The 25,533-nt window shown below is 50.1% G+C and overlaps 1 protein-coding gene across 20 annotated transcripts in view; it reads right to left on the reverse strand.

The window, feature by feature from the left end:
• MSI2 (musashi RNA binding protein 2) overlaps positions 1-25,533 on the reverse strand; it is a 391,805-nt gene that overhangs the window by 44,405 nt on the left and 321,867 nt on the right. For 19 of the 20 annotated variants that reach the window (XR_013354346.1, XR_013354347.1, XR_013354348.1 and 16 more), the window contains 2 exons: positions 17,974-18,088; positions 8,075-8,149 (listed from right to left, as the gene is read on the reverse strand). Coding sequence is in view for 17 of the 20 variants with exons in the window: in XM_077852563.1 (XP_077708689.1) it covers positions 8,075-8,149; positions 17,974-18,088 (190 nt within the window). In the remaining 3 variants the exon portion in view is untranslated. Of the gene's footprint in view, positions 1-2,749; positions 4,251-8,074; positions 8,150-17,973; positions 18,089-25,533 lie in introns of those variants that run through there. The other variant, XM_077852579.1, reaches the window with a different exon arrangement.

Raw genomic sequence — 25,533 nt, forward strand, 5'->3', positions numbered from 1 at the left:
TGGGGTGGCAGCCAAAGGCATTTCTGAACACTTCACAAGATGTCATAACCCAGACCCAACCAATAAGGTTGGGCGTGAGCTGGTTGGGGAAGCAGCTCACTCCCCACGGCTAAGGCCCTCTCCCCAGGCATCTGGTCTACAGCAAACTCCTTCCCCTCCCGGGAACTTGGGCTCTCTTCACTCTGCTTTCCACACTCAAGCCACGTTCTTCAGGACACCACCGGCCACTAAGCCTCTGTCTTCGCTCAGACCAGCCAGACCTGACCAGAGCATACCCCACAGCAGCCCCCACTGAGGCTTCTCCTCCAGAGCTGTCCCCGCCAGCTTCTGGAGTGACTGAAAGTCCCCTGGCACCCAAGAACCATCATTAGACAAACAAGGAAGGCAAAAGGAAGGGGCCTGAGTCCCAGATCCAGCAACCGTGCAGGCATCGCTAATCAGTCACAGCCCCTCTTTGTGCTGAGCTAGGACTCGGCCTCAAAGTCGTCTGAAGCCAGTGCTCCAGGAGGCCAGTGGCCATCAGTCATCACCAGCACCCGAGACGAAACCTGCTTTCTATCACTGGAGAGACGTACAAGCACAAACTGGAACTTCCAGAACCAGAGTCCCAGGGCGTCCCCACCTGGAATGTGCACTGCCTGCCTGCTCCCCCAACTGTCCTAGGAGGGAAGTGGGAGCACTGAGCTATGAGACACTAACCTGGCTGGTCCCCAAGAGAGCTGAAGGACCCCGGCAGGGCCACTGGCCAGCCTGAGGCAGGGAGAGGAATGGAGCCAAGAGAGTGAGGCAGAGGGGAGAGGAGAGGAAGTGAAGGTACAGGAGGAAGGGAACAGGGGTCACCCTGTGCTTTCTCCACCGGCCCCCACCGCTCTGATTCACTTTGAAAATCTAATCACATTAGATCTAATCCTCTACTTAAAACCCTTTAAGGGCTTTCCACTTGCTTTTGGGATCAAATCGGAGTTACTGAATCTGACTCACAAGCCCACCATGACTCAGCCCTGCCTCCCTCTTTGGCCTTATCCCCCCTGCACACCCCATCCCAAACCACTCCTGCAAGCTGCCCATACTCTGAAATCTGCATAATCCCATGGGACCTGTGCTGCTTTCTTTCTCAGGTTTGCAACAGATTGCTAAATACCCTATATTATTCTACTTTTATTATCTCATCTATACTCCGTTTTTCTTCCTTAGTACAGAATCACGTTTTTAGCTGGCATGTGGTTACCTGAAATACAGACATTTCCAAGGATCCCTTGCAGCTAGAACTAGTCATGTGACTAAAGTCTGATCAGTGGGGTCTAAGCAGAGTGCCACAGTTGACTTCTGAGTAGTACTATTAAAGGGAAGAGATGTACTCTTCTGGGATAAGTATGTAATGGCTGGAGCTTGGCAGCCTCCTTAGACTATGAGATGGAGATTTATGTTGAAGAGAACAGAACATTAAGATAAAAGAACCCAGACCTCTAATACCATGAAACCAAATCCAGGCTTCTTTTACATGAGAGAGAGAAACAAATTATTTTGTTAAGCCATTGCTACTTTGTGTTTTCTTTTTTTGTGTTTTTTCTTTCTTAAAACTACCTGATTCAGTGTCTAAGCATGTCATTTCTCTGCCTGGGATATATTTCCTTTTCTTCTTTACATAGCTAATTCTACTTGGCTTTGTAAGACGAGTTCTGATGTCACCTTCTCTAGGGGCCATTCTTGACAGCACCGTAAGCTGGACAAACAGCCACCATAGACCCCTCATAGCAAAGAGTGATTCCCTCTTTCCAGCTAAGCACCTGTCTCATGATGGTCAGTGGGTTTGATGACTGGTTCTCTCTCCCCTGGCTGGACTCTGAGCATCTTGAAGGAGGGAGGCTCATTCATGTCCAGATAGCTGGCACCAAATCCAGTGCCTGATGATGAGTAAATGTGGAGGGATGGAGGAGGATGGGTGGGGCATGGGGATAGTAATGAAGTCCCAGCAGTTCTCTGGCTTCACTTGGGGATCCTGTATCATTTCTTTCCCTGCTAAGCAGATCCACCAATAGGCAGCTCTGCTGAGATTGATGAGGAAGAGACAACCCCTCCAGAGAGTGACATAATAAGAACACGATTTCTAAAGCTTCTAGTTGCACAGCATTTACCAATTTATAAGGCCATGCTGACATGTACACAGTATCCTACTTAATTCTAACAACTAACCAGGCACTATTCTTATTACTCCGAGGGCCAGAAGGGCTAAATCACTTGCTCAGGGTCATATGGTACTACATGGCCAAGTGCGGCTGGAAATGAGGTCCTTCTAGTTTTATGTCCAGCAAAGGAGGGGCCTCCTCCAACCTGCACCATTTAGAGGAGTTAGGAAAGCAAACTGTGTGCACACCACACATAGGCCAGTGTGCATGAGCATGTGCCTGAGCTCACACACACCTGGTGCACAGATGTGAGGGGCTCCAGATGTTCCAGTGGCATTTTTTCTGTAGGGCAAGAGTGATGGCAGAGAAGGGGCACGGGGGCAAACCGTGCAGCTGCTGCGTGCAGATGCTCTACCCCTCTGCTCAAGGACAGGACCAGCCCGAGCAAGTGCAGGGGACATGAGGAAGCGGGGAGGGCTGGGGATAGGCGGCAGCCAGGGGGAGTCCACATGCTTTCAGAAACTGCACCGGGGCTGTCACTGGTACCGGTTATTTAGTGCATTCACCTCCCCCGGAGCGAGAACAGGACACTGTCAGGCTAAGAGATGGCAGCACACAGCATGTCCGTGGTAAACAATTTATTTTTCTACCTCAGTTGCTTACAGGGGGAAAAAATAAAACGTCATTAGGGAGAAGCACAGATGAACTCTTTACAGAGATGAAGAAAATTCACAATCGCTAAAACATTGGTGAGGCAAGCATACTAGGACACGTTCACCAAAGCAAAGCAATTCATAGCAGAACAAAATAAAGCGGGGAGGAGGGGGGAGCCATACAGAATTGTTAATAAAACAAAAAAACAAAAAAACAAAAAAACAACAACAACAAAAACCCAGCACTCATGAAAAAGCCTGCAGGAAAATAACAGGAAACTAACCAATTATTACATAAAGCATCTTTAATGAGATGAGCAAAACCATACATGTTGGGTCTCAAGGACAGTGATGTTCCAACAGATGGATCTGTTCACATCAAATGCGTCCAGTGGAAGCATGCGGGTCACTTCTCACAAACTATGAGCGTAAACAATGGGGTGGCCCTTGAGGGTCCTGCTGAGCTATACTTCATTAATCCAAGAGAGTGGGGATATTTCAAACAGGGACGTGGAGGGGGTCGGGATCGTGGGGAAGGCAAGCCCTACTCGGAGTGGTCATCAGGAGTGCCAATCTGATCAGGACAGGCCTCTGGGTTCTGTCCCTCCTGCCCTGGGGGCCAAGAGGCCCTGACGCCAGTAGCAAATCCAAGGCCAGTGAGGACAGGGAGGTGCGGGTGGGGGTGCTGGGGGAGGAGGGGCCTGCTGTGGGTCAGTGCCCACAATGCCTGAAATGTGGCAACGCCCCAGTGCGTTTGCTGCCTCTTCTCAAAGACAGGTGCACTGATCATTATGGTTAACAGCCACTGAGGGGCTGGCCCCCAAAGCAGACAGCCAGATAATGATGGTTTTCCAGATACAGTTTTGCTCCCAGATGAAGCTTTTCATATTACTATTTACAGAACAGAGTGTGCGTGTATGTGTGTGTGTGCATTGTTGGTACCATCCACCACAGGACACAGGTGCTCTAAGTCGCACATCCCCAATTCCTGTGGGCCACCAGCACAAAAAGCTCACCTCATAAAATGCCCCAAGAAGCCTATTTGGTTAATATTTAAAATAATTTGATGCCCGTTTCCTGGATCCCCTGAGGAGGCTCTCTGAAGTTTGTGAGAAGTTTCCCTCTGGCCCCGTTACATTCCAGGTGGGGATTGGGGTGCAGCGGAGTGGGGAGGGGGTATTCACAGTGTGTCCAAGAAGCAAAATGGGCGGGGATGGCAGAAGGAAAAAAAAAATTTTTTTTTAAACTGAATGAAGCAATGAGGACGAGTCTTTTCCAAGAATTAAAAATGAGAAAAAGAACATTCGTTCAAACAGGCAGCTAGAACAGTCTCAGTGGGCACTGACAGCAGCTGGGGTGGCCCCGGCCGGGACTGTGTCCTCTCTCTAGTTATGGTAGCAAACCCCAATTTGCTATGCCTCTCTTAAGAGCTAGTTGATAAAAATTATGTCTTGTGAAATCGGCAAGTAGTCTGCAAAGTGAAATAAGAACAGAAATTAACAGATTAAACTGAAATGAGTCCAGAGGGAGGAAAAGAAGAGGAAAGAGGGGAGGCCACTGGTGAGGATCATAATGTCCTGAGCCCTGGTATTCATCCTGGGGAGTGGGGAGTTGGGGTGGGGGTGCCCGGGGTGCCCCCTCCCCCCCCCCCCCCCCCGCTGTGGACCTCTGGGCCTGGGAAGGAGGAGCTACTTCCAGAATGGGGGGGGTCAACCCTCCATCTTTCTAGAGAAGACCTACTCCTCGCTCTAATAATTAATTATCCATAGGTGTCGAGCCCATTTATCGGAGTACCTCATTTAATCGTGCAGAATCCTAAAGGCGGGCAGAGGCAGGTGCTGCTTCGCAGCCGCCATGTGACCTGGGAAGGTCCGCCACAGGGCCAGGCCACAGAGGCACTTGGGGCTCTGCTGAGGGACACTGGGTACCCCAGCACAGGGGAGGAGGTGGGTAGTCAGAAAGGGCCCATTCAGGTGAAACGCAAGGCCCTCTGTCCTGACAGGGACCCCCAGACCCATGGTCTATAAGTGAACACACACAGGATGAAGAGCCTCAGCAGCTCCCAGGGGCCGGGGTGTCCTATCCTTTCTCAGGTTGGTGCCCACTGCCCCACTGGGAAGGGTCCAGAAAAGGGTTGGGAGAGTGTGGCGTCCACATGCACTGTGAGACTGCAGGTGGGAGGTGGGTGAGAAAGACATGGGAAAGAAAGATCACAAAGCAGAGACCTCAGGGCAGTTTGGTGGTGGCAGTGGTGCTGATGTCACTGACTCACAGGATCCCAGGGTGTGGGGAGGAGTCAACGGAGTCAATCAGACAGGGGTGAACAGAGGGCAGATCTGGGCCGCCCTCCTCTGGGCCGTCTCTCTGCACCCCAACCTCCTTACCAGACCCTCTAAGGCACTTCTTATTGGCATGGGGCAAGAGACAGATGTCAGAATGTTCCAGAGCTCTCCTGACTCAGAGAGCTCACCCTGGGGTGGAAGCTCCAGGCAGGGTCAAGTCTGATTTTTGAGAGGAGCCACCATGTCATGAGCTCTTGACTGGAACACCACAGAGGACTAACTAGGCTGCTCAGGGACAGCAAACAGAGCAGCTGTCCCACAAGAGGCAGCTCGTCCAGGTGTCTGAACTCTGAGGCCAGCCTGCCTCCTCCTGGGGCCATGTGTGCTGCCAGGTCCAGCCACTGGGCCACCACTTCCTGGCCTGGGGCAGCTCCACACACTGACTTTCCCCGACAGCAGGTGGCCTCACTCTTGTGGCCATCGGTGAGGACACACAAGAGAAGTCCAGGTTGTGAGGTGGAAGGATGGGGAATGGAGAATCTGAAGGCTGGGGGAGGAGAGAAGAGCCATGTCCCATGGGCCACGGAGCCTTTGTCTAGACATTTTAATGCCCAATTTCTGCCCTCATCAAACCCAGCTGACTGTGTTAAGCTGCAGGAGCTAGTGACTATGACAAACCTGCCCTGGACACTGTCACTCCTAGTCCACTACAGGTCCCTCACACTCTTTGGTTTATGGTGAAGGGCTGGCTGGGCACAGCTGGGAGACTCTATCTCATCCTCCCCAGTCTCGGTTGGTCACTTGGAGCTCTGTCTTGCATACATGTGTCTGTTGAGGGCAGATCCAAGGACACAGAGCCCTTAGCATGGGATCTACTCTGTCACCCCCAAATTATTCCATGTTAGGATCCCCCAACTCTCCCTGCCTGAGACTTGTACCGCACTGAGGGGGCACTGGCAACCTGACTGTGTGCCAGGTGTGCAGAGCAGGATGGCGCTCTCAGTGGGCCAGGATGGAAGCCTATGTCTCTCTGATACCCTGGTGAGGAAGCCAGGGGAGAGGAGGAGACGAAAGGCTTTCTTGAAATGCCACCAGCTCTTGGGCTGAGGAGGATGGGCAAGAAATGAATAGGGATGATGACATGCCAGGTCTCCCCGGGAGGGACAGTGTGTAGGCCTGTATATACATGTGTGGGGGTCATGTACTCCACCCCAACCTCTTTCTTTATGCTCCGGAATGGTGCCATCCAACAGAACCTACTGTGGCGATGGAGACATTCTATATGCTGTGCTAACCAGTAGCCACTGGCCACATGTGGCTGTTGAGTAAGTGAAGCGTGGATAGTGTGACCAAGAATTTTCATTATACTTAATTTTATTTTAAATCTAAATTATGTTAGCTGTGTGTGGTTAGTGTCACCTACTGGACAGACGGACGCTAGAGAGGGAGGAATGTGGCAGTTAATACCCAGACCACCTAAGTCTGAATCCTAGCCCTGCTCCTTGCTGCTAATGAACCCCTGAACAGGGTTTTCTACGTCTCTAGGCCTCAGGGTTCCCATCTGGAGAAGGGAGTATCTAATGAGGTGCAGACTGCTCTGGCTGTAGTGCCGCCTGTCCTGCCTGGAGAGGCCCACTGCCACCCCAAAGCAGCCAGCTGCCGTAGAGGAGCAGAGGGCTCACCCTGGTGCAGAAACCGGCCCCAGGGGACACTCATGGGGACGTCTCCCATGCTCACACTCCTCCATCTGGAGCTTCTGCTACTGCACCTGCCTCCCCTACCCCTGCCACCCCTACACAGACCCCAGGGACTATCCTGCCCCAGCCCTTTGTTTACAGAAGACAGAAATGAGGCCCAGAGATGCTGAGTGACCTGCTGTGGCCACGGGCAAGAGCCTAGGGCCTCTGTCGCTGATTGAGGATCTGTCCCCACAGGGCATGGCTCTAAGGGCCCCAAATGCTTCCTGATCTCCTCTGAAACACTCTTCCCCACCCCAAAGCTCAGCTGGAGGTAGATAAACACTGGGTGAGACCCTCACACACTTCTCCCCTGCCCTCCTCCCTGGCTTCAGGACATGATCCTCTAAGGCCATCCCTATGCTTCCAAGGCCTCTGGGTCCAGGCAGGGTGACCAACAAAAAGTGAGACTGCTGCAAGCTCAGCTCCTGAGGGAGCCTCTTGCCTCAGCAGAGAACCCAAGAGGACAAGACTCCATTCCTAATGCCTTCTCTAGAAACTCCAGCTGTCCTCTGTCCACAGACACCACCAAGCACCCCTATATATTCTTATCTATATCCCGTGCCTGGGAAAGGCTGGCTCACCCCTTCAGGGGACAAGTGAAGCCCTATCGACATGGCTTCCTTCAGCACCATCCCCTGCCACCCCTGTAAGACCATGCCTGCCCTTGCTGCCCGTCTGGGGTGGGGGTGCCAGCCTCCCAGTTACATGGGAGCTGTGGTAGCCTGGGCACATAAGCGGGCATCATTGTGGGCTCTGCCTCAAGGCTCTGATGCCTACACACAGGAGAGGATAAATGTGCACACCCCTACCCAGGATAGCAAAGCCCAACCCCAACAGCACACCACAGCTACACACAGAAGGGCATCGAAGCCAGGACCACCAGGTGGAGCTGGAGGAGGGGAGGGAAGAAGGAAGGTAGGAGAGAGGGAGGGAGACAGGAGATGACGGAGGCCCAGGGTAGGAGTCCAATCCAGAGAAAGAACCTGTAACCAGCTCCAGACAAAGAGGGTGAGCAGAGAGAGGGTCCTGATCAGCTCTTTCCCTTTCCCCAGAAAGCTGCCACTCTCAGATACCTAGCTCTGAGGCTGTCCTTGGGTTAACCAGACATCGAGCTGCATCCTCTCCCTGGAGCTCAGTGGATGTGAACTTCAGCACCCACAGGTCATTTCCTGAACCGATATGTGTATGAACTGTGTTCTCTTTAGGGATCCTCCCACCTCCCCTCCTATGCAGTCCATCTCCCATGTTTCCAAAGCCCCGGGAGACAAACTCACCTGGGAACTGATAACCATAGCTAGGAGCAAATCCAGGGTAGCCGCGGCCATAGGTTGCCACAAAGTTGGGGTAGCCTTGAACACAGAGAGAAAGAACACGATGGTGTTAGTACAGCTGCCTCAGGTCTGGGGTGAAATCTCAGGGAGGGTGGAAATGAGGACAGCCTGGGTCATTTTCTTGCACAACATGATTGGTCTCCCATGAGGGTCTTTACCCAGGGCATGGGTCCCTTCTCTACTGCGGCTTGGGGGCACTGCTGTCAGCTTGCTGGTAATTAACCTGTATTTGGGCAGAGAGACCCCCAAAGCCCACGCACTTTCTGGAACCTGCAGAGTAAATGCCACGCATTAGCACCAAACAGAAGGCCTGCGCCTGGCTCTGACATTTGGAGAGCTTACCCTGAATGTACTTTACCTTAAAGCTATTGACAGTAGAAGATTAAAGTCCTTGTAATGCCTCCTCCCAAGGAGCAGACAGCAGTGCCAGTGTCAGACAAAGCATGAGTACTTAGGGGTCAGGTTTAGGGGCAAAACTCAGGGCTGACCCTATGCTTCTGGAAAATCACTGGGCTTAATGAGCTCTGGTCTGGGAGAAGCAGGGTCCCAGGGGCCTGCATCCAAGCACAGATACTCCACAGGGTGCCAGCATCTTCCCAAGCCTCCCTCCTCCCAGCCCAGAATTGTGAGAGACTGGTTGTTAAAATGTGCACCGGGAAGCATGGCCCAAACCCAGAAGCCTCATGCCACGTGTTTTAGCGGGCACTTCACAGCAAGCGTATTTTCCACATGATCTAGCAGATAACCCAGGAGGTGATCAGTTAGTTGAGGGGTGCCTGTGGAAATTGCTGCTGGGCTAGGCATGAGGTGCAGAGGAAACCACTGGCATGTTCTGGTGCTGGTGTGACCCTCTGGGATCTATTATGAAACCCCTAGTGAGCAGTCATTTGGCTCTCAACCCTGCATTGTGCGTGCTCAGGCTACTTCACTATGTCTCTGCCTCTTGACTCCAGTAACAGAAAAGACTGGCGTGTAGCCCTCATGGACTGATTCCACCAGCTACAGAAGACCCATGGCTATGCCCTATTCCTATGTCACCAGGCTCACCTTGCCTCCCCCCACTCAATGTATGGGAATTCCAATACACTCATGCTCTTCAAATACCACCATGGCCAACCTACCACCACCACCACCCAACTACTATCTACAGCTTGACTTTTTCTTTGGCCTCTGAGGTCTGTGGTTGTTTTCTGGCTGCCCACCACCTGAACCCCTTCTCTGTGTTTGAGTCTTAGAGAGAGGCCTGCCTCCCATCATGGAAGCAGAAAAGAGCCCCTCTCTCTGAACTAGGCAGTAGGAAGCATGTTATGAACCTGGGTTTGGCCCATGGAAGTCTTCCTTGGATCCATTTCTGGGGCTAGTAGGGCAGAGGAGGAGGCAGTGATTCAGAATTTATTCTGGTGTCTCCAGAACCCAGTGGTGGGGACAGTGACCCTCCCCCGCCCCCAGGTCATTCCTGGGTTGTTCCTTGGTCGTGGCTGTGCCTGACCATCCACCTCCCCAGTTACTGCCAATTCTCCAGTCTTCCTGTCATTTCTGTGCGCTGATGAGCCCCTTCCAATGATATCATTTTTTGCTTACAGCTGCTGAAGTTGTTTCTGCTGCTTGCCATCAAGATGCTGGTAGAAGGTTGCTTTGATGGGTGGGGTTTCTAACAGTCTCCATGCCCTCAGCCATGAAGGCAGCATTGACAGTTCTCCACCTGTGTCTCTGCAGTCTGATACAGCAACTGAAACACCCCCAAGTACAGGCTCTGGGGCCTCATCATCCACATCCCGAGTACATTTGGATATGTCACAAGCATTTTCTGATGGGCAGTGATGGCCACAGGAACAGAATCATTCACAAAGCTCCATCTTGGGTGCACTCTGACAGCTTGAGTTGGAGCTAATAGGTCTTCCTGCTGCCTGTTCACAGAGCTTTTATGCCTCAGAGGCCTAGAGATGGGACCCACCTTTTCTCACTTCCCCATGCTTGTTGGTGTCACAGCTTCTGCTTGACCAGTGGGTCTGTCATCAGACCCAGAAGAGAGGCTTGCTCTTGTGGGCGTCAGGAGACTTGGGGGCCAGGCCATGCTCTTGGGGAGGTCTTCCTTGTCTTCTGACAGCCTGAGCTTTGCCATCTGTACAAAGCTCAGTGGGTCCCTTGCAGCAGGGAAGGGCCCAACCCTCAATGGAGACCAGCCGGGGCTCCCTTACAGTCTCCTGCTTTTAGCCAGAGCCTTTCCAGATGTGCAGTCACGACTCACTGGCCAACTGACCTGTTTCTACCTCAAAAGGGCCTCATGCCTGCCCTTTCCTGGTGTGTGTATTTCCCGGTGCTTGGTGCCTCATTGGCAGAGGGCTGCCCAGACCAGCAGGCTGACCGGGGAGCTTTGAGCTGACTGCTCAAAGCTCCAAGTGTGACGCTGAGCTCTGGCACCGGGTGGGGAAAGAGAGGGACTGAGGGACAGAGAGGAAGTGGAGGGAGGGGGGAGCCCATGCCTTAAGTGGGGGAGAGTTGATGCCTTAAGTGGACACACACACACACACACACACACTGGCTTCTTCCCTGGTATTTATTTCATGGCTGGCCAGCTCAGTTCTCCTTCGAATTAATCACCTGCTATCAAATCAGATCTTTCATGACTAGGTTTCTTAAACCATTATTTCAACAATATTGATAAACGGATTATATGCAAACAGCCAAATCACCACTGCCTAGGGCCATTCCTGATGAAAAATGACTCCGTTGCTTCTATCTTTGGCACTAGGGGTCTGAAATATTTTAATCTGAGAACAGAACTGCAGGCCCACGTGTCACCTTCAGATTCCCTCAGGGTGGGTGGGGTGGAGGGGGGTGGGATGCCCCATCCCTCCCTGACTCGGGCCACCACTACCACTTCTTATCTGCTTTCTTCCTGGCATACTGGACGGTCTTCAACAAGAAGGAAGACAAGCATGGTCGAGTTCACCCCGATTTGGGGCCTTACCCCAATCTTCCTGGACACATCAATATTGTCTCCTGCACGACAAAGACGAGAATTTGGCATCTGCCAGAGTGGGGGATCTTATCGCCACCCCCCATCACCAACATCCTCTGGGTCAGGCAGATGAAATCATAAATTTATAATACAACATTACTTCAATTTTCCTCTTCATTTACTGCTGTGCAGCCCAGCTCTGCTCGAGCGGCTCACAGCCCCAGCCACACGGGGAAATTGGCTGGCTGCATATCAATAGCACATTACAGCAGACCGATGTGGATGCTCCATCAAGCCATATTACAGCGAGATGACCCAGCCACCACTTCCATTAGTAGCTGGGCCCCTCCCGCACTGGCCACTGCACAATTTATGTGCTCCAGTACTCTGGATGCCTGATCAATCCCACAGTAATTATCTCTTGTCACTAAAGGAAAAACTAAGCCTGCTACCTGGATGACCACCCTTCTTGCTTTCCATTGTGGGGGGGAAAAAACAGAAAGCCAGCAATCAACAACAGAATTTGAATTTGCCGGTCGGATCGCTTCAGGGCCCCCTTCTGGGGCTGCTGGCAGAGTTCTCAGAATTGTGGTTCTCGATCTTTGCTCTAACTCTGGAAGACGTTTGCTCTAACCCTGGAAGATGTTTGTACTCTAGGTGGGCACATGACTCATCCTCTCTCGGGCTCTGTGACTCAGCTACTCAGTCACGGAAAACTGGTCCCACCAGGCCCCTGACTTGAAAGGACAAGAGACAAGGGCTGTTTATCCAGGGATCTGCCAAAGTGTGACATATGTGGCACGTGGTATGTAGAACATTAATCGGGGCACCACATTGGCTCCATGAGGTACGCAACCAGGTCAACAACTGGACAGGTGAGCCCTCTCTGGACAGAGAGCCCTTCCCAGGCCGGGAGGTGAAGGCCAAAGTCCACCCAGATACTCAACCTCCAGAGTCATCCCGAGCCACAGGAGCATCTTTAGGCCTATGCTGTCCAATTTAAATTTAAGTCCGAATTACGATGAAAACTTCAGTTCCTCAGTTGTATGAGCCACATCTTAAATGCTCAGTAGCCACATTAGCTCATGGCCACCATCTTGGGCGGTGCAGATACAGGCCCTTCCCATCCTCACAGAAAGTTCTGGGGTACTGTGTTGTTCTAGAAGGAAAATGGAGAGCTGAATTTTGAGCTTCCTCCGTCCACCAGGAAACAGCTGAACAAATGGAGACCTCCTTGGGAATGACCTCAACAGATATTTTGGGGAAAGACAAATCCCAGTTGAAATTACAAATGAGTCTAGACATGCAGCTCTAAATTCTAGCCAATCTCCTTTTGATCTGTTAGTGCACACCCGCAGATTAGAGCTCCTCATCGCTTCTGGGTGATTTTTTTTCCCTTTCATTTCAGAGGGGCTTAATGTCGGGGAACACTGGGTCAAGACTTCACAGGGACTTCTCAGTATGAGCGCTAGCAAGAATGCCTCAGGCTTTCTTCAGCTGGTCTACAGAGTCCCACTATTTCCAGGCCTGCAGGGGAAGCTTTCCTTCATGGCCTCAGCAATGAGGCATTTCTCTAACCAGTGGTATCCAGCACGTTCAATAGTGTGTGCCCAGTGAGGTTAAGACAGTTAGAGGCAGTAGGGTTACATGGCTGAGGGCAGAGTAGGCCAAAAAGAATAAAATATATCAACAATAATCAGGTTTGCTTTTATTAAGTCCACTTTCATGAAGAAAACTCAGAGATTCTAGTGCACAGAGCTGGCTCACTCTGGGCCCCTCTTGGCCGCCGTGAGGCAGCAGAACAAAGTCGGAAGGGCTGCAAGAAGACCTTTCCGAGGGTCTTAGTTGATTTTGGTTTTGTCCAGCTCGAAGGCAGGGAGAGCTGATCTGAGGATGACCCCTCCTCTTCTCTCCTACATTCTTCTTAAGGGATTCTCATCGGGCTGATTATTCTGTGACTCTGTCAAAGGCCGTGAAAGCTAAAACCAAAACAGCTGTAGGTTTCCTGCCAAGGCCTGATGCGGCTCCATCAAGAGAGATCAAGGAAGAATAACTGTAACCATACGCTTGTCAGCCTCCCTTTGACCAGACCTCCCAAAGAATGGAGGAAATCTTAAAGGATATTTAAAAATTCGTTTCACAGTTTCCATGTCATTTATAGACCAGCATATCTGTTGTCCCACTAGAATGTTGGCTCCCTAAGATCAGGGACCTCAGGCTCCGCTGAATCCTCAGCACCCAGAACAGTACCTGGGCCCTTAGGTACTCTGGAAATATTTGCAGAATGAATGGATTTAAAGTTTTAATGGTTTAGTCATGTTTCTGAAGATCTGTCCAAGTGTTACATAATTTTCTGCTCTTCCAACAACAGTTTATATCCCTAAAATCTCATTTCATTAACGAACTTTTAATAAACGTTTTTCTGCCCGCGCCGAGCTCATCAACCAAATTGTGGCTGATGAGGACTGTGGTGATGATGTGGACATGTGATGGGTGATGGTGGTGATTCCAGGACAGGTATGCACTGGAGGGGGTGACCCAGGTAACTTTTGGGGACATGTCAGGCCATCCCACCCTAGCAAAGAATCAGATGCCACCTGATGCCACCACTTTCGAGGGAAGAAGCAAGAAGCAAGGGCTTCAGTCACGGCACCACAGATGGTACTTTCCTTGCCCAAAGGTCTGGGATGCCAGGCTATTCCAATGGCAGAAGCCGAGGGTAGCCCTGGGAGTGTCCAGTGAGTGCATGAAAGGCTCACCGGAGACTCCAGTCTGGCTGAGGAGGCAAGAGGTAAATCAGGCCATGAGACTGTGTGTTTGTTCCCTGGGTGCTGTGTCCACTTCACCCCTTCTGCCTGGACCTCGGGCTGAGCTGGTTCCTGGTGGAGGGCACATTTTGGCAGCTCTCAGGAGGCCTGTCTCAGCAGGTACCTGGAGGCCCTCACCACACTGACTAGAGGCTCAGGAGGACTAGGGCGTAATGAGGCCTGGAGCCCAGAGCCCAGATCTTTGTTGGGAGGCAGAAACTCAAATATGATCCAACTCCTTGGGCCAAGGGTCTGAATGGAGCAGCAGGCGGCAGGTGCTACAGTATAAGCCATACCTGCAGGTCTGGCTGTATTCCTGGCCACTGGTAGGAAGGGATCCCCCGTGAAAGGGTGCTGGGCACCTGCTCGGGTGGGAATGCCTAGGGCTCCCCATTCCTTTACTGATAAGAGCTCCCAGTTTGAGTATCTACTACTGTATTTTATTGATAGGAAGACGTACATTTTTTTCACACCTTACCATCTCTGAGAGTAGCTCTATCTCACAGTCACTGTAGTAAGAAAGCTTTAGTACAGTTTAATTAACAGCATCTGCGTTTTTCTTTCTGAATGTCTGTACAAACATGTATTTTACTACCCACAGCACCTAGGATTTGAGGAAATACAGCACTGGTGGGGCACAATAAGATTTCATTGATCCTCAACAACCCCATGAAGTGGGAGTTTCCCATACCTCTCTCTGAGGATTGAGTAACTGAAGGACAGAGCTGTTGGCACTTGCCCAAGTCACAGAGCTCATGGGGTGAAGAGTCTCGACCTGGTTCTAAAGTCCCAAGCTCTCCTCACTGGCTTGCACAGCCTCTGCCTTAGTGGAAGCTGGGCTGACACCATCAATTCCAAATAAAGGGCTCTCTGTTTGCCTAGAGGAGGAGGAGGAAAGGCTCTGTGACATGAGGGAAGCCAGTTGAGGTCTGAGGGTTCTGCTTAGTGGCAGCCTCAACAGAGCTACATGGGACAAAGACAAGCAGCAGCAAGGATGTCAGTGGTAGGGGGTGGCCCAGGGAAGGTTAGGACCCAAGGACTCACAGCCTCACCATGACAACATTTCTAACCAACAATTATTTCTTTACTGAAGCTCAGGGAAGTCGTAACTTCGACTATGAGAGACAGGGAAAAGGCTGGGGGCAGATGAGTAACCACTTCCCATTCATTCATCACGTATCCGTATCTCAATAGGTACTGAGCCCAGCACTCCTCCTCACACACGCCTGCGTGCACCTGGCCCCTCAGCCAGGCTAGTGGGCTCCCAGGGTTCCACACTAGGACCTTCAGCCTTCCAAGTCTATTCCTGTCTGGATCACCCTTAGCTTGCTCATCCTTCTTAGCATGGCTAACAGGTCACCTCCACAGGGGGGTATTCCCTGATTCCTCAGACTAATTTCCATCCTTCATTATGTGCTCTTAAAATACTCCAGAACTATTATGAGTAACTAGCTATCTGTAGAATTAGCTGTTAACTGTGGTCACTCTTACTAGACCACAAGGTCTGGAAGACAGGGACCAGTGCTAGCCCAGGGAAGGCATGCAGTAGGTGCTCAAAGCCTACTTGCCACAGAGTACCTCCTGCATTCAACAAAGCCTCCCTGCCTTGGCTTCCATTGTAAAACCAGTGGGGGCCCTCTGTTTAGGGGTCCGAGCTTGGGTTCCTGTAGAGATGTGGGCCCCTGGTCCTTGCTTCCATTCTAGGGTGAAGAGAGTTGCTGCACCTCTGCTCTCTGGCAATTGACATGAGCGAGCTGGCTTTGCTGTACACGACTGCTTCTCCCTGAAGAAAACAGGTCATTCCTCCCAGCATGTAAAAGGCATCGAGTTAGACTCAGAAAGGCACGGGAACTTCCTGAACATCTGATCCTAAAAGGAGTCCCATTTTATGCCCCAGGACCTTTATACTCACTGTTAAAAATTCAAGACTCCCCAAACTGGCAACTCTTTAAGATTTGATTTTCAAATTTAAAACTATTAGTTTATTCGGAGCTTCTCTTGGTATACAATGTAAGGTAAGGACTACATAAAGATTATTTTTTATTTTTATTTTTATTTATTTATTTATTTTTTAAAGACTTTATTTATTTATTCATGAGACACACACACAGAGAGAGAGGGAGGCAGAGACACAGGCAGAGGGAGAAGCAGGCTCCACGCAGGGAACCTGACGTGGGATTCGATCCCGGGTCTCCAGGATCACATCCTGGGCTGAAGGCGGTGCTAAACCGCTGAGCCATCTGGGCTGCCCAAAGATTATATTTTAAACAAGAGCTGGACAAATGTCTCATTGTCAATCAGGAGATAATTCTCACTGATTTTTATTTATTTATTCAATTTTTTTTTTAAGAGAGAGAGAATGAGCAGGGGTGGGGTGGGGAAGGGGCAGAGGGAGTGGGCCAGAAAGAATCTCAAGCAGGCTCCATGCTCAGTGCAAAGCCCAACTGGAGGCTCGATCTCATGACTCTGAGATTATGACCTGAACCAAAATCAAGAGTCCGAAGCTTACCTGACTGTGCTCCCCAGGCACCCCCCACCGCTGATTTTTAAAAGTAACTTCTTCATAATGACTACACTCTTACATAGAAATACAATTAGTGCATCTGCTTTCACTTTTTTTCTCAACAGGTGCGTGCCTATACACCATACTATTTCATTACTGTAGCTTTGTGCCATGTTCTGCTATTTGGTCAAACTAGTCTTTTCTCATTTATCTTATCTAGTCTAATGTGTTTCTGCTTCCCAATCTGTGTTGGAATCATTTGGCCAATGCTTAAAGAAGTAAACAGGAATTTCCATTGAAACTCAGTTAAACCTAAAACATTAATTCGGGAAGAAGTAACATCCCCACCACCTTTAGGATTCTTGAGGCATCTCTTTCTGTCTCTCAAGTTCCTTGAACTAACTTTACTGGCTCTTGTTATTTCCTCAGACAAAATAGACACAATTCTTTTTAAGAATGTGTAACATCAAGAAAAAGTTTCATACATTTCAAATGGAGCCAGGAATGATTTAAAGAGCTGTGAATCTGAAAATACATAAAGAGCCGATCAAACAATATAGAAGGGGGACTCGTAGCCAAACCGAATGAAAATCCATTAAAACCAGACAGATCATGTGCCTGAATGGAATTTTACCATTAACTACCATTTATCCCATTTAATTAGTATTTTCCCGACACACAATAACTCGCGCTAAAATACTGCTCTCTCGCTTTGAAATTTCTAATTATTGTTGCGACCCACACCATTACGCCTCCCCTCTGCTTTCTCCATTTTTCATGCCATTTCAGTGGCAAGATTTTCAATTATCTACGCAGGACGGACAGAGATACCTTTAAGGAAGGGGCATAATATGCAACTTAATTTCTCTAAAAGCCAGGAGAGATCATTTTTCGTCAGAACAAACACACTTTGTCTTTCATCATTTTTTTTTTTCCTTTTTGGGCAAATAAGAAGTAAAACAGGCCATTTAAAACATCCATTTAAATGCAAATTCTGATATCCCAAGAGAAAAATGTTAATCATTTAAATAGACAGGATTAGAGCCCACCCTCATCACTTCTCCTTTCCCAAGTTTTAGAAAAATAGAGCCTCTGCCCACATGGGTGAAGCCAGCCAGGAGTCCTCAGGTCTTTAAGAACACCCTGTCCATAGAGAGGCATGCGGCAGAGGGCCGGCTTTCTCCTTTTGAAGAAGGGAGTGTAAAGGAGTTAAAATGACATCAAGAACCTCCTATGAGCTAGGCATGAAATAAGATGATTATCTATCTACTTATCTATCTATCCATCCATCCATCCACCCATCCATCCATCCATCCATCCATCCATCCATCCATCCATCCACCCACCTATCCATCCATCCATCCATCCATCCATCCATCCATCCATCCATCCATCCATCCATCTCTATAATGGTCCAACTATCTTACAAAGGGGCTTACAGGTGAAGGAGTTGAAACGCACAAAGGCAGTTTGCCCAACTGGTAGGTGACCCAGTTGGGTGTCTAGGCCTCCGCAGTCCCAAGTCCATAGTGGCTCTGCGGTGTGTCCCCAGGGTCCCGCCCGGACTCACCTAGCATTCCCATGCCAAGCATGAACGCGTCCATGGTATAAGGCAGTCCCCGGGCCCGGCCTCTTGTCCCCGGTGGGAACATGACTTCCTTAGGCTGAGCTTTCTTACATTCTACCTGTTCAACAGAAAGGCGAACAAATGAGATGCAAATGAATGCCACGTAAATGTCAAATGCAGAACCGATCTGGTTACCCGCTAAGGTATTTTTAGCCTTGCTCCTTATTCACTGTAAAAATAGCCATGCCAAGCAAATGGCCTGCAAAACAAATATTTAAGAAAGCACGCTACTTGTTGCAAATCCTGCTTTGGAAAATCCTACAAGGGTGAAATTGGGTTTGGAGGGGTGACAAGGACGTGGGCTGAAGCCCCACAGGCATGGGTTCAGAGCTCAGCCTGGAAGGTGAGCAGAAGGCCCCAGAGGTAAGGAGCAGATGGGGCTGCTGGGTGTGTCTGTGAGGACAAAACAACAGCAGCCGGAATAATCCCCCCTGCTCCTTTGGCCCCTTTAGCTCCATTTCACAGATAAGAAAACTGAACGTCAGAAGGCTTGTGTAACGTGCCGTAAGCCACAGCCTGGCAGGCACAGGCCTGGAAGCTGGAGTTTTAAAGTTTTTAGGTCGCCGATGCCACCATCTCCGCAGAAGCTGCCCCAGCACGCTCCCGGGAGAACTAATAACATTAAACACTGCTTCTGTCCATCTGGATTACCGGTTTCTCGTTCTGCAGCTACGTCTTCGAGTGGTTGCTAATCTTTCCTGTTTCCTTCTGCCTCCCAAATTTCTTAATCCTATTCTGCTCACACAACCCAGAAACCACTTACTTCACAGCCTTAATGATATAGAATACAAGCTCCAGGAAAGAAGTAAAACTCCGGCCCACGGAAGCGTCTACGCTGTTCTCAGGAGCGTGTCTCAGACTCCTGCTCAGTGCTTACTTGCTTTCAGTTTACTGATAAACCTAACACGCATCGTTAGCAGGTGCTAACGACTACTCCATCGACGATGGAGATGGGGTGCCATAGGGTGCCTTGAGTAGCAAAGACTATCAGGGGTGCCTGGAGGGCAGGGGTGCCTGGAGTAGCAAAGACTATCAGCAAGACAGTCTGATCAGTCTGACAGTGAGGGAGGAAAGGCAAGAATCAGGGACCATATGGTACAGGAGCCAAAACCCCACATAGCTCAACAGCTGTTGAGGGACTCACTATCACACAGAAAATCACTATCGTTCCGAAGATGTCTGAGATAGGAAGAAGTTAAAGTGTGTGCCTTATATTGTTTTAAAGGGATCTACATGGGCTATCCATATCAGAGATATGGATGCCTCTCAAATCATTTCATCCCAAATACTTCACAATTAAGAAAATATGTTAGGGGCACCTGGGTGGCTCAGTCGGTTAAGGGTCCAACAGAGACATAGGCAGAGATGTAGGCAGAGAGAGAAGCTGATTCCCTATGGAGCCCAATGTGGGACCTGATCCTAGGACCCTGGGATCACTACCTGAGCCAAAGGCAGACAGACAGACGCTCAACCACTGAGCCACCCAGGCACCCTTAGCTCAGGTCTTGATCTCAAGGGTCATGAGTTTAAGCCTCGAATTGGGCCCTTCATGCTGGGATGGAGCCTACTTAAAAAAAAAAAAAAAACCAAAACATACACACACATATACATACATACGTACATACATACATATATGGGGCTTGAGGGAAGCTTTAATTACCTAAAATATTAACTCCTCTTTCTTCAGAGACACCAGATAACACATCTTATTCATGCCCGCTATTTAAAGAATAGCCATGTATACTTTAAAAGGATGGACAAAATGGCTCAACAATCACGCCTGACATGCTTAATACAAAGAGTTTTTATAGTGTAAAAAGAAAGAGATGAGCATCCTGAAATGAAAATGAGTGAAGGACACGAACAAGCAATTTGCAAATGACTCATAATGAGACATATCTTTCATATCACATGCCACGTATGACATCCCCAAACGAGACATACTGTCACCTATCAGACTGGCCATGACAACAGGATTCCTTGATGTCAGAATCTCTGAGAGTACAGGGAGGAGGGGAGAACTCAGCGCATATTTTTTTGGAGGACAACCCGAAAGAAAAAAAAAAGCTAACCAAGTATACATCCTTTGATCGAATAATGCTACTTGCAGGAGTTTATCCTGCATGGACATGTGGATAAGGCTACTCCGGTGACAAGCATTAATTATGATTTTTTTTTTAAAGGAAATATCCTAAGTGTCCAAGAAGAGGAAGTTAGTTTTGGTTCACCCACGCTTTACTCAGAGCTGTGAAGCTACAGCAAAGCATGCTGATTATAACATGCAGTGGTATCGGGAAACCCTCAGTCCTGTGCAAACCAGGGTGGTTGGTCACCCTAAATGTAAGGGGGAGAAAAGCAAATTACAGTGACTCTGTGGGAAATAATTAAGTATATATGCATATCACACAAGGGAAAGCATTTTTTTAAAGATTTTGTTTATTCATGAGAGACACTGAGAGAGAGGCAGAGACACAAGCAGAGGCAGAGACACAAGCAGGTTCCTGTGGGGAACCTGATGTGGGACTCGATCCCAGGACCCCAGGATCACAACCTGAGTCAAAGGCAGATGCTCAACCACTGAGCCACCCAGGCGTCCCTACAGAGGAAAATATTAAAAAGACATACCAAAGTCGCCTTAGAGCAACTTTATTCTTTCATTTTATGCTGCATTTTTTTTTAAAAAGATTTATTTATTTACTCAGAGAGAGCGAGAGAAAGGCAGAGACACAGGCAGAGGGAGAAGCAGGCTCCATGCAGGAAGCCCAATGTGGGACTCGATCCCGGGTCTCCAGGATCACACCCCAGGCTGCAGGAGGCGCCAAACCGCTGCGCCACCAGGGCTGCCCTTATGCTGCATTTTGTTACTGGTGTTTATTTGCTACTTTTTCTGCTCTGGGTATTATTGTAGGTAGGGGTAGGGAAAGTGATTAAAAAGAAATAAACTCATCAGACCTGGGTCTTTCAGACTTCTCTCCTAATCCCAGGGTGACAGTTTGCTCCTAGACGCTATCCTTGGGACTCAGAAGCAGGCTGAGAAAGCTCATTTGCAAGAGCCTGCCCGAGCCTGGGAAGATGGGTGTGCTCTGCAGAGGCAGACAGATCATTACACCAGGATCTAGAATAATACTGCTAACCAGCTCACTTCCTAATGGCCCTATCGGTGACAATCTATTGCATTGTCTTATGAAAACCTGCTGCCTGTTCCTAGGCAACCTGATCAACGAAAATTTCAGGTTTATACAGTTTTCATTTAGGGAACATAAAAGGTTAACTGACTGTAATGGGAGTATTTTAAACAAACCCACCTACTCTTCCTCGCACTGAATAAGGCTGGCAGCTCCGTTTAATTCCGCTCTGTCTTTGCTGGCACTGTTTTGGGCAGCACCCACTGCGTGGGTTCTGTCAACCGCCCGCCGTGTCAACTGTGAGTGCTCCCCGAGGCCAGGGGCTGTGGCACATGCACTCTCTGGGGGGATCCCGGCACATCCTGGGCACTTGAGTGACAGGGAAAGGTAGCTACCACACCAGGGAGCCTTGGCCTGACTTGTACTGCAGGCTTCTCGAAAGATCTCTCAGGACCAGGAGGCCTGCCCACCCAGCCCCCAGCTTCTCTGAAGACATACAAAACGGGAAAGAGGAATAGCTCCTCTCTGCTTGTATCCTGAGTCCTTGCGGGGGGCCAGGGGCTTGCTGAGCATGAAAAGTATTTCCCTCAGCAGATTGGTAGAAGCCTCACCTCCCCCATCAGACTGTGAGCTCTCAGCGCAGGAGTCAGGGTCTGCCCCTACTTCCCTGATCCCTCGTGAGGTCCCGTACAGAGCATGGACTGACACACGACACATGCTCGTTAGGGTCGTGGAGACCTGGTCTTCTTAACCCAACAATGCTGAGGGACTCAATGTGCCCAGTAAGTGCTGGGCTTGGGGGGATGCAGACATGAGTACGGCAAGCCTCCACCTCAAGAGCTCTCGTTCTCTTGAAAAGAACAGGTTCTGTCTTGTTCTCCTAACATTAAGGCAAGTACTCATAGGTCAACCTGCCCCCCCCCACCCCTGTTTCATTTTTGGGCCTGCCAGCCTCTGCAGCCTCTTGAGTTAGACCACATTTGGGTCACCCCCACCCCCACTATCCCCACTGGGCCTCATGCAAGTTAGAGAACCGAGCATGAATACCCCGAGTTCCAGTCAGAACCCAAAAGGAGAAAACCAGCCTAAATCTCCCCAGCTCCAGTCACACACTTAGGTCATGAGGCCACACACGACATCCCATGTATCTACTGCTGTGTACCAAACACCTTCCAAACTTAGTGGCCTCGAGCAACAATCGATCATTCTTTCTCATGCTTCTGTGAGCTGACTGGGCCCAGCGAGGTTCTTGCTTGCAGTCTCTCATGTAGTGGTGGTCAGATGGTGCCTGGGGCTGGAGCTGGAGCCAGACAAAGCCTGGACTCAGCTGGAGGTTCCAGGTGGCTTCTTCTCGCACACAGTGGGTGGGCAGTAGATGCTGGTCAGCTGTGACTGCCGTGGAGAGGCGCCTCCTCTTGGCTTCTCCACAGCACTCCCTCTTCTCACACCATGGTGGCTGAGTTCCCAGAGCGACTGTCTCAGCCTGAGAATTCCAAGAGACCAAGGCAGAGGCTGCAAGGCTTCTTACCACCTAGGCTTGAGAGTCACACTGCCACTTCCGTCACATTCTACTGGTTATACCTGGTCAGCCTAGATTTGCTGTGGGAAGGGACCGCTCAGGGTGCGCATACCAAGAGGTGAAGCTCACCAGGGCTGTCTTCCGAGACCAATGACCACAAGAGATCAGTGAAGGGCAGGGAGGAAACGGGACCCCATGGCATCCACCATGGGGCACAAGGCAGACTTGCCTGGCTTCCTATGATAAACAGAAGTAGTGTTCTTCCAGGTGACCAGGCCTCTTGCTCTGGCTGCTTCAGCTCTGCCCCCACAGAACCCTATTTACAGTAAATGCTCCATACCACCAGCACAGCCCTGGTGGCAGCAGATTTTGAGGAAGGAACCATCTCCAAGTCTTGGTCCTTGAATCTCCTCAATCAACAGCTCACACCCCACCCTTAGCAGTTTCTTAAAACGGCTACAGCTTCCAATGATGACTGGAAAAAGCAGTGTGGTTGGAGGAGGAAGAGATTTTGTAGAAACTTCCATTTGGATTTGTGCTTGTAAGAAGCCTCAGAGGTCACCTGTGACCAACTGCTCACATTAGGAAGATGCGGTCTCCATTTTAAGTCTCACAGCTGGCGAAGCCACGAAGCAACCCCACACCAGGGGCCTGATGCCAAGGACATGCCAAACCCCCACAAAGGTAGGTGGGATTTGCTTTAATTTTTCAATCTTCAAAGATGCTGCTTTGCCCCTAGCACACTGGCCTTGGAGAAGAGGGTGTGGCTTCCCCGTAGCCGGCACAGTGATGGGATGAGAAGAATGATCTAGCTGAACCCTCTCTAATGACAGGTTAGGGCAGCAGTATGTTCCTCCAGAGGATGAATCAGAGGCCTGATGTGGGCTTGCATGTTTCTGACCCTCTATGCTGGCTGCTTGTTGAGGTGGGGTGCCTCTGCCCATCACGCTCCAAAGCCACTTAGCAAGGAGGTCTAACTCTTTATGTAGACAGGCTTTCAAAACTTACAGAAGAGATGCAAGGACAGTACAAAGAACTGTTCTGTACCGTTTATATCCATATCTGTATCTATGCTTATTTTTTCCTGAACCTTTGGAGGGTTAAGGTGCATATGTGGTGGTACATGTTTCCTAAACATATTTTCTTTGTAAGTACGGCAGTTAGCTTCCTCAGGACGTTTACACACGATACAGTACTTTCATCTCATGCACCTTCCATAGCCTTGTGTCAGCGGACCCCATGATGTCCTTTATAGATAGAAATCCATCTTATAGAACAGGAAGCTGGGGCCAAGGAACATTAGACACTTCACGGTTAGGACCCAGGCCACATGTGCTAAGGTTGAGTACGAAGCTGGGTCTGGGGCAGCCCGGGTGGCTCAGAGATTTAGTGCCACCTTCAGCCCAGGGTGTGATCCTGGAGACCAGGGATTGAGTCCCACATCAGGCTCTCTGCATGGAGCCTGCTTCCCTCTCTGCCTGAGTCTCTGCCTCTCTCTGTGTGTCTCTCATGAATAAATAAAATCTTAAAAAAAAAAAAAAAAGAAGCTGGGTCTGTCTACCTAATGCTACCATGGCCCATGCCAGGGCAGCCAGTCCCATGCCACACCCTCTCTCCTTGGGGGTGGTGGGAGGGAATGCTTAGCATTGGCTTTTGGAGAAGGCACAGGGACTTTCTGCGGGGACGACTTCCCTGTAGCTACTCTGAGTGGCCGCCCTCACCCAACTGGCCTGCAGCCCTTGCTGAGACAAGCTCCCTGCTGGGCACCTTTTGGAAGAGGCTGGCAGTCTGAGGACGATGCCAAGGTCTGAGAAGTGAAAAGGTTTTTGTTTTTCCCTGGTTTCTACATAAACAGCCCCAGTCAGCACATGGCCCTGGGGCCAGGAGGGAAACCAGCCTGGCCTCGGTCTGGGGAAACCCAAGCCCTATGGCTGTAGCCTTGATTTACCACCCAGGACAAGGCAACTCTGTGTGGCCTGGAGGCCAGTGTTTGCAGCTTCACTTCTCACCCCACACTGATCACATGAGAAATGATTTACTCCTCCAGGGGGACAGGGGCCCATTTCAAAGAATAAAGTTCACCGCTGTCCAGAGAGACCAGCCTGGACTGATTGGCTGCTGGAAGAGAGGGGAACAGGTCTTCTGGGCTGGAGTGCTTGGCAGGGGCAGCGGTGGAGGGTGGTGACTGGTAGCTCCCATGTGGGCAGCAACCTTTTGTGGAGCTTCCTGAAAGAGGCCTGACCCCGTCTTGCCCCAAGATCAGCTTATCCTCTGACTCAAACTGCAGCTCCCTCCTCCTTTATCAGTTGGTTTCAAAGCATTCCAAGCCAACACTGCTTCTCTGAAGCCCCAGATTGTCCATCTTCTCTCGCTGATAGGCCCCCAAGTGCTTTCCAGGGAGATGAAGGGAAGGGGAGATGCCACTCCAATGTAAAGACTTGGGGTTCTGCCTGGAGCCTGGCAGCTACCCAGCTCTCTCTGGTAAGGCAGGAGGACTGAGCTGCAGCCCAGAAACCACACCCAGCTCTGTGCACAACCTGTGTTGTCCCGTGGCTATGCCCTTCTCCCTCTTGCCCCCTCTGCCAGTCATAAGCCTTTCTGGAGACTCTAGGAGGGCAGGACCCTTCACGGGGCTCTTACAGGTTCCTAACCAAGATTCAGAGGGGACCTGCTCTCAACGAACCTACAGAGCAAGGAAGACAAACACAAGGTAAACCATTTGGCTGGAAGAACCGAGTCTCTATTGTCCTGCCCTGTGTTCCATGCTGGGAGTTAGCCTCAAGAGCATGGTAGCCAGAGAACATGCTAGAGAATGTGCAGGTCACTATGAAATGAAGACGAAAGGCCCTTTATCCAAGC

The sequence above is a fragment of the Canis aureus genome, chromosome 16 (assembly GCF_053574225.1).
Source record: "Canis aureus isolate CA01 chromosome 16, VMU_Caureus_v.1.0, whole genome shotgun sequence".
In the NCBI taxonomy this organism is placed as follows: domain Eukaryota; kingdom Metazoa; phylum Chordata; class Mammalia; order Carnivora; family Canidae; genus Canis; species Canis aureus.